The sequence below is a fragment of the Mugil cephalus genome, chromosome 5 (genome assembly GCF_022458985.1).
Source record: "Mugil cephalus isolate CIBA_MC_2020 chromosome 5, CIBA_Mcephalus_1.1, whole genome shotgun sequence".
Lineage (NCBI taxonomy): Eukaryota > Metazoa > Chordata > Actinopteri > Mugiliformes > Mugilidae > Mugil > Mugil cephalus.
In genome coordinates this window covers 20,190,757-20,206,332 of record NC_061774.1, presented here as the reverse complement: position 1 = coordinate 20,206,332, position 15,576 = coordinate 20,190,757, and the positions used below count along the sequence as shown (strand labels likewise).

Genomic DNA, 15,576 nt, shown 5'->3' with positions numbered 1-15,576 from the left:
ACGAACGTGCACCAACTTGCGCTTCTTCGTAAGAGCTCGTCCTCTGCTCTGTGTAGGACAGATAGGAAATTAGGCCTGTATGTACGCATACAAAGGCACACGCATGAACACAGAGACATGAGAACACACACTTCCTCGTCTAATGGCAGTGTTTCCATGGTGAATCTGCTGGTGTGACATCTTCTCCCTCCTGTGTGGTGAGGGTTGCCATGGAGATGCTCTGCTCTGACAGTGTGTGTGTGTGTGTGTGTGTGTGTTTGCTTTCTTTCTCCTCTCATTTGTACTGTATGTGCTTCTGGGTGCTTTGTATGACTGAATAATGTGTGTGTTTTTTTTAGATATATATATATATATACACATATACACACAAATGATGTGTTTATGGATACTTGTGCGTGAGTTTATGCCTCCATGTGTGAGATTTTTGTGTGTTTCTGTAAGCTCATATGTTTCTGCCCGTGTCCTAGTTGGACCGGTTCAAGGAGCCCCCGGCGTTCGGGCCCATGTGCGACCTGTTGTGGGCCGACCCCCTGGAAGACTTCGGCAACGAGAAGACCCAGGAGTACTTTGGCCACAACACAGTCAGAGGATGCTCCTATTTCTACAGGTAAAGGAGGACGACGTGTCTCCGTCTGTCCACAGCCAGCAAACGCAAAATGTTACATAAGGCATAAAAACCAACATGAATGGGAATGAATATAGTCCGGTAACCTTGACGCAAGCGGCAGATCCCCGCACTTGTTTGGGAGCGCAGAGAACAGGCCGGAGCGAATGCAATATTCAGAGACAATATAGATAATTACACAGCGGGAACAATATCCTTCGACAGAAAATGCGTTTTTCGATGTGTTTTAATGATCTGGTCGTCCTGCGGGCGCCGGGACTTGAGGCGACGGACGAGGTGACTCTCGTCTCCAAATCAGGAATCTAATAAGTTTTAGGTGGACCTCCGGCTACGGTCTGGGACATCTGTGATGAGAATAGAGAAGGAGGAGAGATGCTTTGCCGCACATCCGAGATCCACTAACAATCGCTGGGATTTGTACAAGAGACGGAAAATGTTGGCTAGTTCGAACACACACACACAAACACACACACACACACTTACAGACGAGTGTACGAGCGAACACATAAACACAGCACATTCACAAACACATCCATCCGTTTCAGCATGAAACGATATCCCACAATCCCCAGGGAGACTGCACGGTTCTGTTGCTATGACGACAGGCTACTCCTGCCAGATATGGAGTGATATTAAGATACAGTGAGAGAAGGAAGAGGGAGAGCAACATAGGAGGAGGAGGAGGACGGGGAGGAGGAGGAAGAGGAGGAGGAGGGTGGTGATGGAGATGGCAAGGAGAAGATGAAAGGTTGAAGAAAAAGAAATTAAAAGATGGAGGAACGTAAAAGACGAGGAGCTGCAGCTGGGGGAGACAGATCGGCGCTGTCATGTTTGCGCTCCTTGAGTTTAGAAGTCGCTGTTGTGACATGTTTCTCTGTGGCGGATACACTGATTTTCTATGTTTAGTAGACACAGCATCCATCGACTAACTAGTGTACACCCGGCCCCCACAGCACCGAGGCAGCCCCCTCCCCCCGAGCCCCAGGCCCCGTCCTCACTTATGCCCCCTGCTGGTGTCACTCGTACATTAAACCAGAAAACGAGAGGCCTCCTCGTCACCCACCTCAAGACTTTAAATACTTCCATCTGTTTTACGGTTTTCAGCTGTGACATAATAACATACGACATTTTTGCTATGTTAAATGTGTCTTTTTTGTTTTGTTTTTATTCTGCTTTAAATGCATTTGCGCTGCCTCTCACTTCTTGTCTGTCTCTCTTTGTGCACCCCCAGTTATCCTGCGGTGTGCGAGTTCTTACAGACCAACAACCTGCTGTCAATCATCAGAGCGCACGAAGCACAGGATGCCGGGTAAGCTGACTGGCTGTCGAGGCTCAGACCTCCTCTCGGCTTAAATGGGAGCACCATTTAATTTAATGGCTCACCTTGACATTTTGTGTTTGTGAGTTGTTTCCTCCTTTTTTTTTTTTTTCTTTGTCCGCGAATTGGCGCATTACATGAAAAGAGGGTTCCCAATTTTTCCTCCTGTCACCCTTAAACCGATTGCGTTATTAGCGTCGTTAGAGTTTGTCTGACTGAGAGCACTGACAGGTGCAACACAAATTTCGGGTTAACTGTGAAAACCGCACAGGAAGCCAAAGAGCCACGCAGGGTTTGAACTACTAGTCCAAATAAAATAATGTTTTCTGACCCACAAATCCACTCCCGGCATCTGTTACCTCACTCAAAATCCTCCTCTAGATATAATGCAGCAATTAAGGCAGCGCTGTTCCGAGTGTTAGTGTCTGTGGCGAGGGCCGTTCCGTTTCAACCCATTAACGGTGTTTTGTCTGTCATGCAGATGGGAAGTCTGGTTAGTGGCCCCGAGGTCTTAGTGCAACTGTGGAGGGATGGCGACGGCTTTTGTAACCTGTGCAAAAAACAACATGAGTCCGTGGATGGGAAAACTGTGCATTTAAAACTGAATGACGCTTCCACGTGCGAAGTCAAGAAAAGCGGCTAAATGCACGGATCAGCCGCAACATCGTGGCGTTCACTGGTGTGGATGTTACTTAGACGTGTGTCAGGCAAAACCCCACCATGTACACCCTGATACAGACACAAAAACAGATTAGGAGCAACTCAAAAAACATGAAAAACAGCACAAATTCAGGTCATAATGTTACGGCTGATCGGTGTAAATGCTATTAGCATGGATGCAAAAAAAAGTCTATAATTTAGTGGTGCACACCGTCACACGGTGCCTATTTCTTATTTCCTGTTAATCTAATAGTTATGTAACAGTATATATATATTTGTAATTGAATGTATGTGATGTGTAAGCTACAGTATCCGGTCTGTGACATCGTGGCTCAGCTGTGAAAAACAGACCAATCAGGAGACAGTTTGGTACAGAGCCATTAATGTGCCTTTTCTCGACTGGCTCCCGGCCTGACTCGGTGTAGCGTACGGTGGCCTGCTACGGACAAACAATGGGACAAAGATGAGCCTCATAAATCTTCCCAGCAGAGTAAAAAGGAAATATAAAATGTAATATTTAAAAAGCCGACCGTCTCCGCCGTGCTGCCAAATTAATACGTCTGTGATGCAGACGGACTGAAATGTATTTGAAATTAGTTTATAATTGTGAGAACCTGACTGGCAGAGGCCGTGTTTGTCGTTGCGTATGCGCGCGCAGATTCATTTTCGCATGTAACCTCGTTAGTTTCTTTGCATGCGTGGAAATAATTGCACCCAGACGTGTTTTTATTGTGACTAAATCAATAGATGTGGCACAAAAAAAAACAAAAAAAAATCTAATCATTTTCTCCGCCATGCCAGAGATGCTGCTCTATTTCTGTTCTACTTGTTTTGTGTTGTTTTTTTTCTTCTTTTAAGAGTGTTTCTGTCTGGCCTTGAACTTGTCCCTGTCTGGTTTAAAGACCTCTGAAGCGAAAGCCTCGGTTTTCCTCCGTAACGCGGTGTCCTCTTTGAGTGGCTGTAACGTGGGCGGCTTGTTTGTCTGTTTTCTCAGGTACCGCATGTACAGGAAGAGTCAGACCACAGGCTTCCCCTCCCTCATCACCATCTTCTCTGCTCCTAACTACCTGGATGTCTACAACAACAAAGGTCTGACAGCACACAAACACAAAAAGTTAAAGAAGCGTCCACTCGTTTTAGACTCGGTGTGTTTTCCCTAAAACAATCATTCCTTAAGACTTAACGGGGAAAACTGCAACATGCTGTCGTGTCTAATCTGAACAAAAATGAAAAAAAGACTTATTATTTGTTTGTGTTTGCGCAGCGGCGGTGCTGAAATATGAGAACAACGTGATGAACATCCGCCAGTTCAACTGCTCTCCTCATCCCTACTGGCTGCCCAACTTCATGGACGTCTTCACATGGTCGCTGCCTTTCGTGGGAGAAAAGGGTAACACACACACCGAACGCTACAACGGAAGCGTCACGAGCTGCGTTCAGAGAGGCCGTGATGACTTTTGACGGTGGATTTTGTGGCTCCAGCTCAGACAGATTAGTAATATTTACAGTTTAAACTTTAAAATCAGAGCGTTTCATTTGTGGGAACAAATCCCTAAAAGCCCAAAGAGAATGTGTTGCTCCCAGAGTTTATATACAACAGAATTCACTGGATTGTCTACATCAGTGGTCCCCTACTTTTTTCCCGTACAGCCTGAACTTTTAAAAAAAAAAAACAACAACTCTAAATTGCAAAATCTACATTCTAACATTTAATATCAGTTATTATTATTTTTGCTACTTTTAAGTCCTTTGTTTGCAGTTAAGAAACATTCTCTTAGCTTCATAACTTTACTCTTCATCTTTTCCACATCAGGCTTAGATGATGCCTTCATGAAAACTCAGATATTCTATGTTCCAACTCGAAATTTCAGACTTCCCATATCATAGCGTACACGTTACAGGTTAACTCAGAGGAGGAAAAATAAGTTTGGTGTACTGTCACAATTTGCTGAACATTAGAGTATGTTTTATATATTAGAATATTATTTTTGAAGCAGTAATTTCTGAGCTCATTTTTCCCCAAGTTGTCTTGAATGCAGCATCAGCTGAATCTCAGTCATGCTTTCCAAGACACACCCTACATCTAATAGGCTAGTGATGTCAGTTTGGAGAGGGAAAGCTTACTTTCGTTACCTTCATTCCATTGAACCTGCATCAACATTTTTTATTTATTTTTTTTCTAAGTGTTGATCTTTTTTTTTAATTTGTGATGAAAGTGCCAGAATAATTTAAGCCCTATGTAGGTAGACACACCCAATACTGGTTAAAAACTGATGTTGAGCTCTGATCAGACACGTTTTGGCGCACCCCCCTGTGTTCTCTGACGACCTCCTTGGGGGCCACGGACCCCAGGTTGGGAACCACTGGTTTATATGTCTTGGTTCATGACTTTCGACTTTTAAAGAAAGACTCGTTTCATGCATTTAAAATGATTCAGGTATTCAAATATAGTGTAAAAATGTGGACAACTTGACAGGATTACAGACTGAGTACGTGCTTGTGTCCCTGCAGTGACTGAGATGCTGGTCAATGTTCTGAGTATCTGCTCCGACGATGAACTCATGAACGACGGAGAAGAGATCTTCGACGGTACGGAAATCCCTGTCGCTGATGTTACAGATTTAAACCAGATTTAAAGTTTAGTCGGTCATTACAGAGAAGAGTTTCATGAGTTTGTGGTGGATTCTGTTACAGCGAGTGCAGCAGCCGCGAGAAAAGAGGTCATCAAGAACAAGATCCGAGCCATTGGGAAGATGGCGAAAATGTTCTCTGTTCTACGGTGGGTCGAGATCCGTCTATACCTGTGTGTGTGTATTGACTGTATTTGTAGGTTTATTGGGGATCCATCTGTGGGCTCTTATATGGCCACATTTTGGCATTTAGTTTACAATAACTTACAATGACTTCCGTTCACAGAAACACAAAGTTTAGTCCTTTTTTTTGTTTTTTTATAAAGATCTGTTTCTTTTAAATCATAGCTGCTTTGTATTTTTTTCAGATCTTTCAGATCAGATTGGCAATGTATTCTTATGAGCTTTAAACATAATCTGCATGATTATTAGTCCCTCATCAGATCAAGATAAAAATTTCAAGTACTATTTTTACGGGCCATTAATAGATCCAGTTACCTTTGTGAAACTCATATTGTCAAGTTGGAATACCAAAAAATAATTAAATTAAGTTGTAATTTCTTAAACCTCTAAGACTTGAACATCTGCGTGCACATATATAAAAAAAAAAAGCTTGCGTTATTATAATTCTCACTGTAATTCACCGATGGACAAACTGGGAAGTTGCACTTTCTGGAAAGAAAAAAAAAAAAGCTGCCATTACGGTAATGATGACGCATCGGTGCTGTTGGCAGCGGGTTGGGGAGCGACCCAGGGAGAGAGGAGAGTTTGGAGGAATTTTTGGTAAAAACAAAGTTAGTTACACGCTTGAGATGTCACGAAGGTCTCCCAGACAAAAACTCCCCAGTGTTCAGCCACACTTTGAATTTTGTCGACTGAGCAAACCACTGTGAGTTACGGTAATTCAAACACGCCGAGGCTTTAAAGGGTTAACTCATTATGTTAAGCCAGGATACCTCATTGAGCTGCTGACTTTTTACAGTGCACCTTCTGCAGAAATCTTCTGTCACCAGATCCTCATTTTTAAACTGGGCTCGCAGGTGCGCAGTGTGGGGAAGTGTGTAATTCTCTGTAATTCTCTCTTTATCACCTCTTCTCTCTTTTTTATCCATGCACATCTGTCCCACACACATATACACACCTAATGTCTGTCTGTCTCTCAGGGAGGAGAGTGAGAACGTCCTGACCCTGAAGGGGCTGACGCCTACGGGCATGTTGCCCAGCGGAGTTCTGTCCGGGGGCAAACAGACCCTGCAGAGCGGTGAGTGTTTCACGCACTCGCAGGATTACACGGTCCGAGTCAAAACCCCCGAGCACACCTTCAAAAGGCAGATATTTAAAGAAAGAAAAAAAACACAAGGAGCACACAGTCAGTTTTAAATATGCTGCTGTGGAGCATCGCCCCGTTCCTTCCTGCCTGCCTTCTATCTCCTCCGTTATTACTGTTTCTTTCCTGTCATCCTTCTGCCTCACTCACTCTATCCACCTCACTTCACCAGCGCTGAGGATACTAACAGCCTGCTGGGTGTGTGTGTGTATGTGTGTGAAAGGGAGGGAGATTTGAGTTTCTTGAGAGAAAATAAAAAAAAAAACTTGCAGACAGACAACAAGACGTATCGTTAAATTGTGCGTGCATGTGTGCGTGTTGAGCTCACAGCAGCTGCTGCTAACACCAGGCGCCCTCTGAACCTGCCACGGCCTCAGTGCTGCTCTGAGAGCCTCACCTGTTTAAAAGCCTGAAACATGCCCCCCCTGAAACACGCCTGCAAACCTGCACCATCACGCATCCTGCACCCTCTGCAAACTGTAATGGATGTTAAAAAAACGCACCAGTGTATGGCTGACATGTACCAAACTGGAACGTGGCATTTCTGCTTTTGTTTTAATAGCGCAGAGTTGAGCTCTGAGTCTTCTCCGGCCGCAGACAGTAGCTGTGTTTACATGGAGCCAAATATTCCGATTACGATCAGTTTAGAAGTACAAACCGATTGAAATTTCAATATTCCTCCCCCCACATCGATCGAAAGTCATGTGTCGGAATGAAGTCGGGCTCCGTTCTGCTCTGTGTTGACGTAAATGCGCAATTACGTTTCCTCAACTGGTCTGCGGCGCCGCGTACAGCTAATTTTTAATAACAACTGTGAAAGAGCTAAACATTATCACATGCTTAGACGGCAGAAAAAATAGAAACATCGGACTGTTTTACTACTCTTTTACTACTGTAAAAAGGTCCAGGATAGACCGAACCGTGGAACAGTTTTGGAACCGCGGGAAAACCTTGAAGGCCGGCTACGATGAGGCTAACACAAAGGTGGATATGAGCCCACAAACTTTCCTGAATCAAGCTTGTTGCTTTAAGACTAAAAATGTAAGAACAATAGCAACTACCATGCTGATTAGTCATTCAGTCACGGGATTATTCTGTAGGATTTAGATCATCCAGATCCACACTCCATTTCAGTAGGTGGCGACAATGCACCTGAGAGTTGTTTGCCAACCGTCATTGCAAAAGAAGAAGAAGAAGAAGAACGGGACGTTTTACGGCCGTTCTGATTAAAAGTAGTGGTAAATTTAAAATTAAAATAAATAGATCACCTCATATGTGAACAGCCGACCTGAAACCTTCACTCGGAATAAGAAAAAAAAGTCTCCATGTAAACCTAGCTAGTGAGAGCACATGTCCTAGCACACAGGCTAACTTTAAGCCTCTTATTATGTTTTGGGACGTCGATCAAATATCTGTACTGATATATAAAGTTAGTCCTTAGCCTGCTTCATATTTTTCATAGCTTCTTTTGTGGTTTAACTGTGTTGGATCAGTATTGACGAGACCGACCCATGTTTTGTTTGACAGCATTCAGTTAACTGAGATCTCCTCTACGAGCTACGGTCACCCATACATTCCTTCTTTGCGTCCTGAAGCAAAGATGTTAATACATATCTGCACAGAAGCATGTTTCAGCCTTCACTCCGTTTTCCTTCTCCTCCTTCTTCTTCCTTTGTACCTCATCTTCTCTCTTGGACTCTGTCATCTTCTCTCTCTTCCTGTCCTCCTTTCTTTCTCTTCTTTTGCCCATCCTTCAGCTACCATTGAGGCCATAGAAGCTATCGAGACAGTTAAGGACCCGGAAGGTAAAACTCCACTCATTTCATTGTGTGTGTGTGTGCGCGCTGTGTGTGTGCACATGTGTGTGTGTGTGTGTGTATGTGTGCGTGCAGCATGGCTGCGCTCTCAGCCACCCATGCTCATAAGGTCATAGATTTTTTATTTATTTATTTATTTTTACTCATGATGCACTGGGCTCTTCTAACTGCATCAGCGCTCACAACAAAAGCCTTAAACCGCTGCACGCTAAAGCCACCACATTAAGACACACAAACGTACACAAACTTGTTTTTTCTTTCCTCCCCTTGGAAAAAAAACGCCACTCGAACTTCTCACTTCCTGTAGAAACACACACACACACATTTATTTATGTACCTGCTGAGATGCAACACACACACAACGTTTTGTTCTCACACACCAACAAGAAGAAGAGCGGGGCCGTGTCTGTGTGTGGGTGGGTGGGAGTGGGTGTTGTCGTAAAGGTTGGCAGGGTCACTCGAACCCCTGCAGACGACAGTGTTACAGTCCTTTCTTTATGTTTCCATGTAGTTCTGTGGAGGATGAACATGCAGCAATCAGTCAGTTTCTGTACGAGCTAAGGCAGAGCACGAGTCACCTGTGAGCACTTTTACAAAAAAAAAAAGTCTGTGGTAAAGACACAACTTTTCATGGAGCTCCCAGCCTCCTTCAGCAAACGGTCACGCGGCCTTTACGTCTGCTGGTAGCGGGTGACGTGAGGTAGAGTCTGTGTCGTGTCATGTGGGCGTGAGACACTTGCTGAGGAAGGCCGCAGAAAAGTTGGAACATTTTACCACGAATTACCTTCATAACGAGACAATATCGATTTGACACTTTTTAATTGATCAGCAATTACAATCACAGACTGAGTCCAGGTTCCTCTGTGCTACTGAACAGATTGTGGCCATGGAAGTTTGTGTTTAGAGTTTCATAGTCGGTGTACACAGGCTCAGTCAGTCTGCACGCTTTAGTTACCTGTGAACCTTTGTGTTCGTAGTGTTAGCGCTGTCTTTGGCTTAGCTGAAGCACAGTCCATAATTTGTTCACGCAAATAAATTATGGGTTTACCTCCCGTGTTACGTATTTCTGTCACGCAGTCTGATTCTGTATTTTCATGTCCGCTGTTGTAATACAGTGGCGTACTGTATTTGTGAGCATGTGCGCAAAGGTAATGTGACAGTTGCCGTTGTTCAAAAGCGTCGGCCCCTTCCAGACGGACCCTCCTCGCGTTTGGTGCGGGAGCATCTGTTGACACAGAGACCCCGGCTGAACCGATTTCAAATGTTGTGGCTTGTTTTAGTGAAATAGTCTCTGATGATAAACACAATTAGCCCTAATGGGTTACTTTGCATCTCATTTAAAATGGGTGCTCCAGTGATTTAGCATCACGCTAAGCGTGGCTGCGCCAGCACCACCAGTTGGGAAATGTTAGGGTTTTTTTTACTGTCAGGGGCTTTGAAATAAACGTATTTTGAGTGATTTTAAGTGTTCACGCAGCTCATGATCATGAATGTAAAATATTTTTTAAAAAATAGGGATTTAATGTTACATGGAAGGGGAAGAAGGGGTTGCTTGAAAAGCATAATTTTAAAAGGAAACTAAAGCCTATAATAGTGAAATACAGTAACAGCAGCATTAAAAATTAACCACCTTAAAATGAGACCAAATCCCAAATTAGGCGGCGGCTGTAATGCGCCATAAAATGGTTTGTCAATCAGCACAAGAAGAAGCGATGAACCACATTAACTGCAAATACTAATAAAAATGTTCACAACACGGCCACATTACCGTGCATTTGTTGCATTATTGATCAGAATCGGATGGAGTGTATTATCGTACATAAGGATGCAGTGCTTTAAGGTGGATAAATGCTGAGAATTAATGTAGAACTCATATAAAATGAAGAAGTTTGGGTCAGATTTCTCTTACATGTCAATGCAAAAGTCGCCCATTTAGGATATTCCAATAATTAAACTAGCAGTCGGGAGTAATACCACCTTTGAATAATGTGCGAATGACACAGTGAGTACATTTTCACATTCAGCTTTAGGCATCATTAAACTGTTTCAGTGTTTCAGTGCGTCCACGCCTTTTCCTCTTCTCCTCCCATTTGGAACTTGCATTAAAGGAACGTTTCAGTCCTCGAACCAGCAAAAAAAACGCCTTTTCCTTCAAGACGGTGGAACTGACTCATCAACACCAGCCACAGCATTTCCTGGAAAATCACACACTGTCAACGCAGAGCGTGTCAATTAGCGAGCGTTAGTGGAAGCCTTTACTACATTTATGGGCGGCGTGTTGTTTCACTCAAACCGGAACCAGTCTTTATGCAACTAACAGCTACCGATGCGCGCATTTTCACATTTTCTGTATCGGTCATGACTCAAACTGTATTTCCTGAAATGATAAATGTATTTTTAGAGTCCAGTGTTAATCTGGAATCAGTGGAGTGCCCTTTTAAGAAATAACGCTGAGGGTGGATGTTCATATTTCAAAATAAAAGTGTGACAAAATAAGGATTAGAATTAAAAAATTAAAAAAACAAAAAACAAAAAAAAAAACTATAATATGCTCATTTATAATGTTTTGAACAAATGGCTGACTGTCAAACACTTGGTTTGGTTTAGGACTTATAAATGACCGCTTCTGTGCAGCTGTGCTTTGTTCCATATTGTGTGTTTTTATAATGACTTTTCTAGCAGGTGTCTCAGACTACTGATCTAGGATCAATGGCCAGGTTGCACTGACTGTCACGTTAATCCTAGCTCAGCATTCGGACAAACGACGTATACTGGCGAATGTGTATTTGGGGTACTTGTGTAAGAGCCGTGAATGTGCGACAAAACTTTGTTTATCCAAACTCAAAATGTCTTAGACAATTATTTAAATGTTCCTACAAATTAAAGGATTACAAATGTGTACATTAATTTTTTTAAAAATGTTTTGCAACAAATCTCCTGTGGGTTTGGATACACAAGGTTTATACTAAACGTTACGTGTTATATATTAATTCTGTGTGCGTGTATGTATGCTCGTGTCTGCGTGTTTGTGCGTCTGTGCGTGCCTGCCTGCCTGCCCTTTCTCCGCAGCCATCCGAGGCTTCTCCCCGCAGCATCGGATCAGCAGCTTCGAGGAGGCCAAAGGTCTGGACCGGATCAACGAGAGGATGCCGCCGCGGCGCGACGCCGTCAACAGCGTGGGCCTGTCGATGGGCCGCATGAACATGGGCGAGCCCAATGGGACCGACACCAACAGCAATATACAGTGATGGACGCACACTCCCACAAGCCCAGACACATACCTGCAGTTACAACTCTGATCTGGTACCATATTTATAGATACGTGTACATAGGCATATATACACAGGAAAGAAACGCATCTCACACACAAAAAACACAGTATTTCCTACACGCATTAGACACGCGCACACACATGCAACCACACACATACATGCGCACACACACACACACACACAATTACCTAACCCTTTCCCGTTGCCCTCAGCTGTTATGTAAAGGCATGAGCGTACCCCGGACTTTACCACCAAAGGCTGAAGCTCTTCACTGAACTGATCGGCCCTATTTAGAGAACTACAACTCCCATGTACCTGCACAACGACGGGAAAAGAAACTCCAAAAAAAAAACACCTCCCCATGCAAAACAGGAGGAGCTGCTGTTCCAACGCGTGTGTGTCGGGGGATCACCAGTGGGTTGACGGTGTCAGCATGACGTGCCTGTGTCGGTGGTGTGTGTGTGTGTGTGTGTGTGTGTCGTCTGGGGGCGGGGTGGATGGGGTCGTGCAGTTTGCTCTGGGACGGGGGACGGGGGCGGTTAGGAGCAGGGGCATTTGAGATATGTGTGCATTGTTATGTGCATCCCAAAACAGGAAGTGGAACCAAACGTAGGTTGATTTTCTAGAGTTGTGGACGCGTGCGTGCGTACTTGCGTGCACACGCTTCAACATGTAAGTGTCAGTGTGGTCATATTTGGAAAAAAGTGTTTTTTTTTTTTTTTTGTTTGCAAACTCGAGCAGACGTCGCCATCAGCCAGGCGACGGTGAGAATAACTTCGGGGTGTGTGGTCGGGCGAGAGATGTGCCGACGTCGTCTCAGCTGCAGTCTAATCTGAGCCCTCGCTGTCCTTTTCTTCTGCAGAGGAGATCACCCCCCCCCACATTTGCTTTTGTAGCACTACACTGCACGCATTCTCTACTTGATGTCAAGTGGAGGACCCCCACACAACCCCCCCCCCCCCCAAAAAAAATTAAAATAAAAAGATAAATCTGGTCCGTGGCCAGTTAGCTCTCGGGAAAGGCTTGAAACTGGGCTCGGATCACATTCGAAGCGTTTCTCCCTAATTGTGTAAATAGGATACATAGAGAGGTTTTATTGCACATCCGACGCGTACGGTCACAAGGATGCGAGATGCAGTATAACAGAAGCAGGATCCTTTATGTATGTTAGGGAGTCGGGGTGTTGGGGGGGGGGGGGGGGGGGGGGGGGGTGGGCGGGAGTTGAAATGTGAAGTCATACTCTATCCATTCTCTTTCTACATCCTCCTTTCTTCCCGTGTTGCTGTCTGCTACCGAAACAGCAGCGATGGCCTAAAAAGCAGGAAATGATATTACACAGAGGAAACTGACTCTTCTGGCGAAAGGCAGCAGCCATGACAACAAGAAGAAGTCAGAAGAAAAAAAAGGTCTTTGTAAAGCATTTATATTAACGCATCAGTGCATGCAGAGTTAAGTTCTTTGATAAATAATGTGAAGATTATATTTGTGCTCTGTGTTTCACTATGGTAGGAAAAAAAAATTCTTCTTGTTTTTCTGGCTAATATAAATGAACTGAGGTATAATGAAATCATTTCTTTTGTACATAATGTTTGATTTTATTTATTTATTTTTTTCTTTTTGTATTCATTTTGTGTTATATTTTGTTCCGTTCAATTTCACGTTTTCTTTTTTTTTTCTTCTTCTTCTTCTTTCTTTTTCTTATTTTCACGACCTGTGTTTTCCGGTTTTCTTTTTCGACGCTGTACAGAATGACGGTACGCTTCTATTCAAAGTGTCAAAGTCCACGTTCTCTCCTCTCTTCTTTGTCGATGTACAGGAGTTGTTTTTAAATGACAAATATGAATAACGATAAACAAATATTAAACTAGCATTGATGAATGACCATACTATATACAAAGGCACAGGCATTCAGGCAGCCAAAAGCATGATTGCATGGTTAAAATTTGCGCTGTTTCGAGGCAAAAAGCAGCAGACACATTTTAACAGAAGAGCCGGTGTGTTGCCGTCACCACTTAAAGGAAAAAAAAAGTGTACTCTCTCTCTGATCATAATTCTTGATGATTCCTCTTGTTATTTGATGATATTTATGATTCTATGATTATTATGATTCTATTTATTATGGACATTATTCTTAATATTTAAGCTCTCTCTCTGCTGGTTGCTCTTCATGTTGCGTTGCTCCTTGGTTGATCTTGTGCTTCTTTGGGAGAGGTGAACCCCCCTGGGAGACCCTGTGCCATAGAAATTGTGCCACGGTTCTGACTCTTTCTTTCTCTTTCTCTCTCTCAATCTCTCTCTCTCCTTCTTTCTGACTTTCTCTTGTTTCTCAATCTATCTCTTTCTGTTTTGACTCCCCAGTCACTAACACTGTAAGCATGCCCCATGGGACGATCCACTTTTTTACTCTTGAATAAAATATGCATGAACCTTTGGTATGGATACTGAGAATTTATTTCCTTACCACTGAGCACTGACTCCAAATTAAACAGGACGTGACGCTACGTGCATGAGCGGTAAATAAGAAAAATGAAGAAAAGTGCTTTGATCAAAAAGAATAGGAGGAGATCTGGAAGGAAATTCAGTCAGAATTAAGATTAGATTCAAGTTTATTGTCATTACACATGTACAGGTACAGAGCAGCAAAATGCAGTTTAGCATCTTGTGCTAAAAGAAAAGTTGTAAGTGTAGCATGAAAAGTGTGGTATATAAGAGGTATGGTACAGGTTGTTTTTAGAGCACATGGACAATATTTTATGTGCAGGTGAAACCATATATACAGGTAAATGAATCTATGAATTCTATGAATATCTTAAGGCTTGCTCTGGAGGATTCAGGCTGTTTTTTGTAAAGCGTCTTGAGACGTTTCGTATTGTTATTGACACTATATAAATAAAACTGAAAATGAATATTATACAAATGGATTTGTGCATTGACTCAGTGGACTGTCTTAAATAATTAAATAAAGACCGCAAACAAATCAAAAGCAGGATTAGCTTCAAGGTAAACTGTAGAGTTGTATCAGCTATGCTACGTCTTCATGCAGGAGAACTTCATCTGAATGAATAGGTAAATTCGAGTGCAATAGCCAGTGGCTAAAGTTAACAACAAGGCTAATGACTGAAGCCGAATGAACCGAACTTCACCTCTGACACTGACTCAACACAAAGATCAGAAAATCAGTGCGACGCTGCCACGACAGGTGGCAAAAATAAATAAAACACTCATATTCGCTGAACCTAAACCTGAATGGCCACTGTTGCTTAGCTCATAAAAATCCCAACAGGAGGCTGACTTAAGGACTAACAGCTCACATACACAAACAAGAGCCTGTTTGTCTGTCATATATCACTAAATGAACGCGAACATATTCATTATTATATTATTTTTATGAATTTACTTAATCAATGTGGCCTCTTCCCAAACGGTGGATTCCTCAACTTTGGCGGGAAACAAAACACCTTCTTCTTCTTGTCCTATGTAGTTTAGCGGTGGCGCACTAGCGCCCCCTCTGAATGGAGGGCCACATTACATTACATTACATTTAGCTCTCAACTAAATAATTTTTATTCAACGCATGGGAAATTTGTACATTCAACATCCTCTGTAGCCTGGTATTTCCCATTTTCTCATTGTGGATTAGTTCCATCTGCTAGCGCAGAGCCCTAAAGCTCTGAGCTAGCTAGAGCTAACATTACTACACGCATCGTTACTAGCAAACACGAAAAATATGGCGCTTACTGACAGAAAGAAAACGGTCTAAACAAGGGTAAAATATTTACTCACCAAATGAGCGTTGCATACACAAGACTGCTGAAAATAACGTTAACGAATGCCGTTGCACGTCGATTACGTCCAGCTCCTCGTCGTTTAACGTCAACCGTAGAGAGGAAGGAGCTGCGCATGCCCAGAAGTCGAAAAAAAAGGCGA

At 43.1% G+C, this 15,576-nt stretch overlaps 1 protein-coding gene across 3 annotated transcripts in view; it reads left to right on the top strand.

Moving 5' to 3' along the window:
* ppp3cb (protein phosphatase 3, catalytic subunit, beta isozyme) overlaps positions 1-14,080 on the top strand; it is a 36,622-nt gene extending 22,542 nt beyond the window's left edge. For 2 of the 3 annotated variants that reach the window (XM_047585292.1, XM_047585293.1), the window contains exons 6-14: positions 468-607; positions 1,857-1,934; positions 3,598-3,692; positions 3,868-3,993; positions 5,115-5,192; positions 5,298-5,382; positions 6,397-6,494; positions 8,318-8,365; positions 11,447-14,080. In XM_047585292.1, coding sequence (XP_047441248.1) covers positions 468-607; positions 1,857-1,934; positions 3,598-3,692; positions 3,868-3,993; positions 5,115-5,192; positions 5,298-5,382; positions 6,397-6,494; positions 8,318-8,365; positions 11,447-11,625 — 927 coding nt within the window. In that variant the 3' untranslated portion in view covers positions 11,626-14,080. The remainder of the gene's footprint in view (positions 1-467; positions 608-1,856; positions 1,935-3,597; positions 3,693-3,867; positions 3,994-5,114; positions 5,193-5,297; positions 5,383-6,396; positions 6,495-8,317; positions 8,366-11,446) is intronic. The other variant, XM_047585294.1, reaches the window with a different exon arrangement.
* The last annotated feature ends 1,496 nt before the right edge of the window (positions 14,081-15,576 follow it).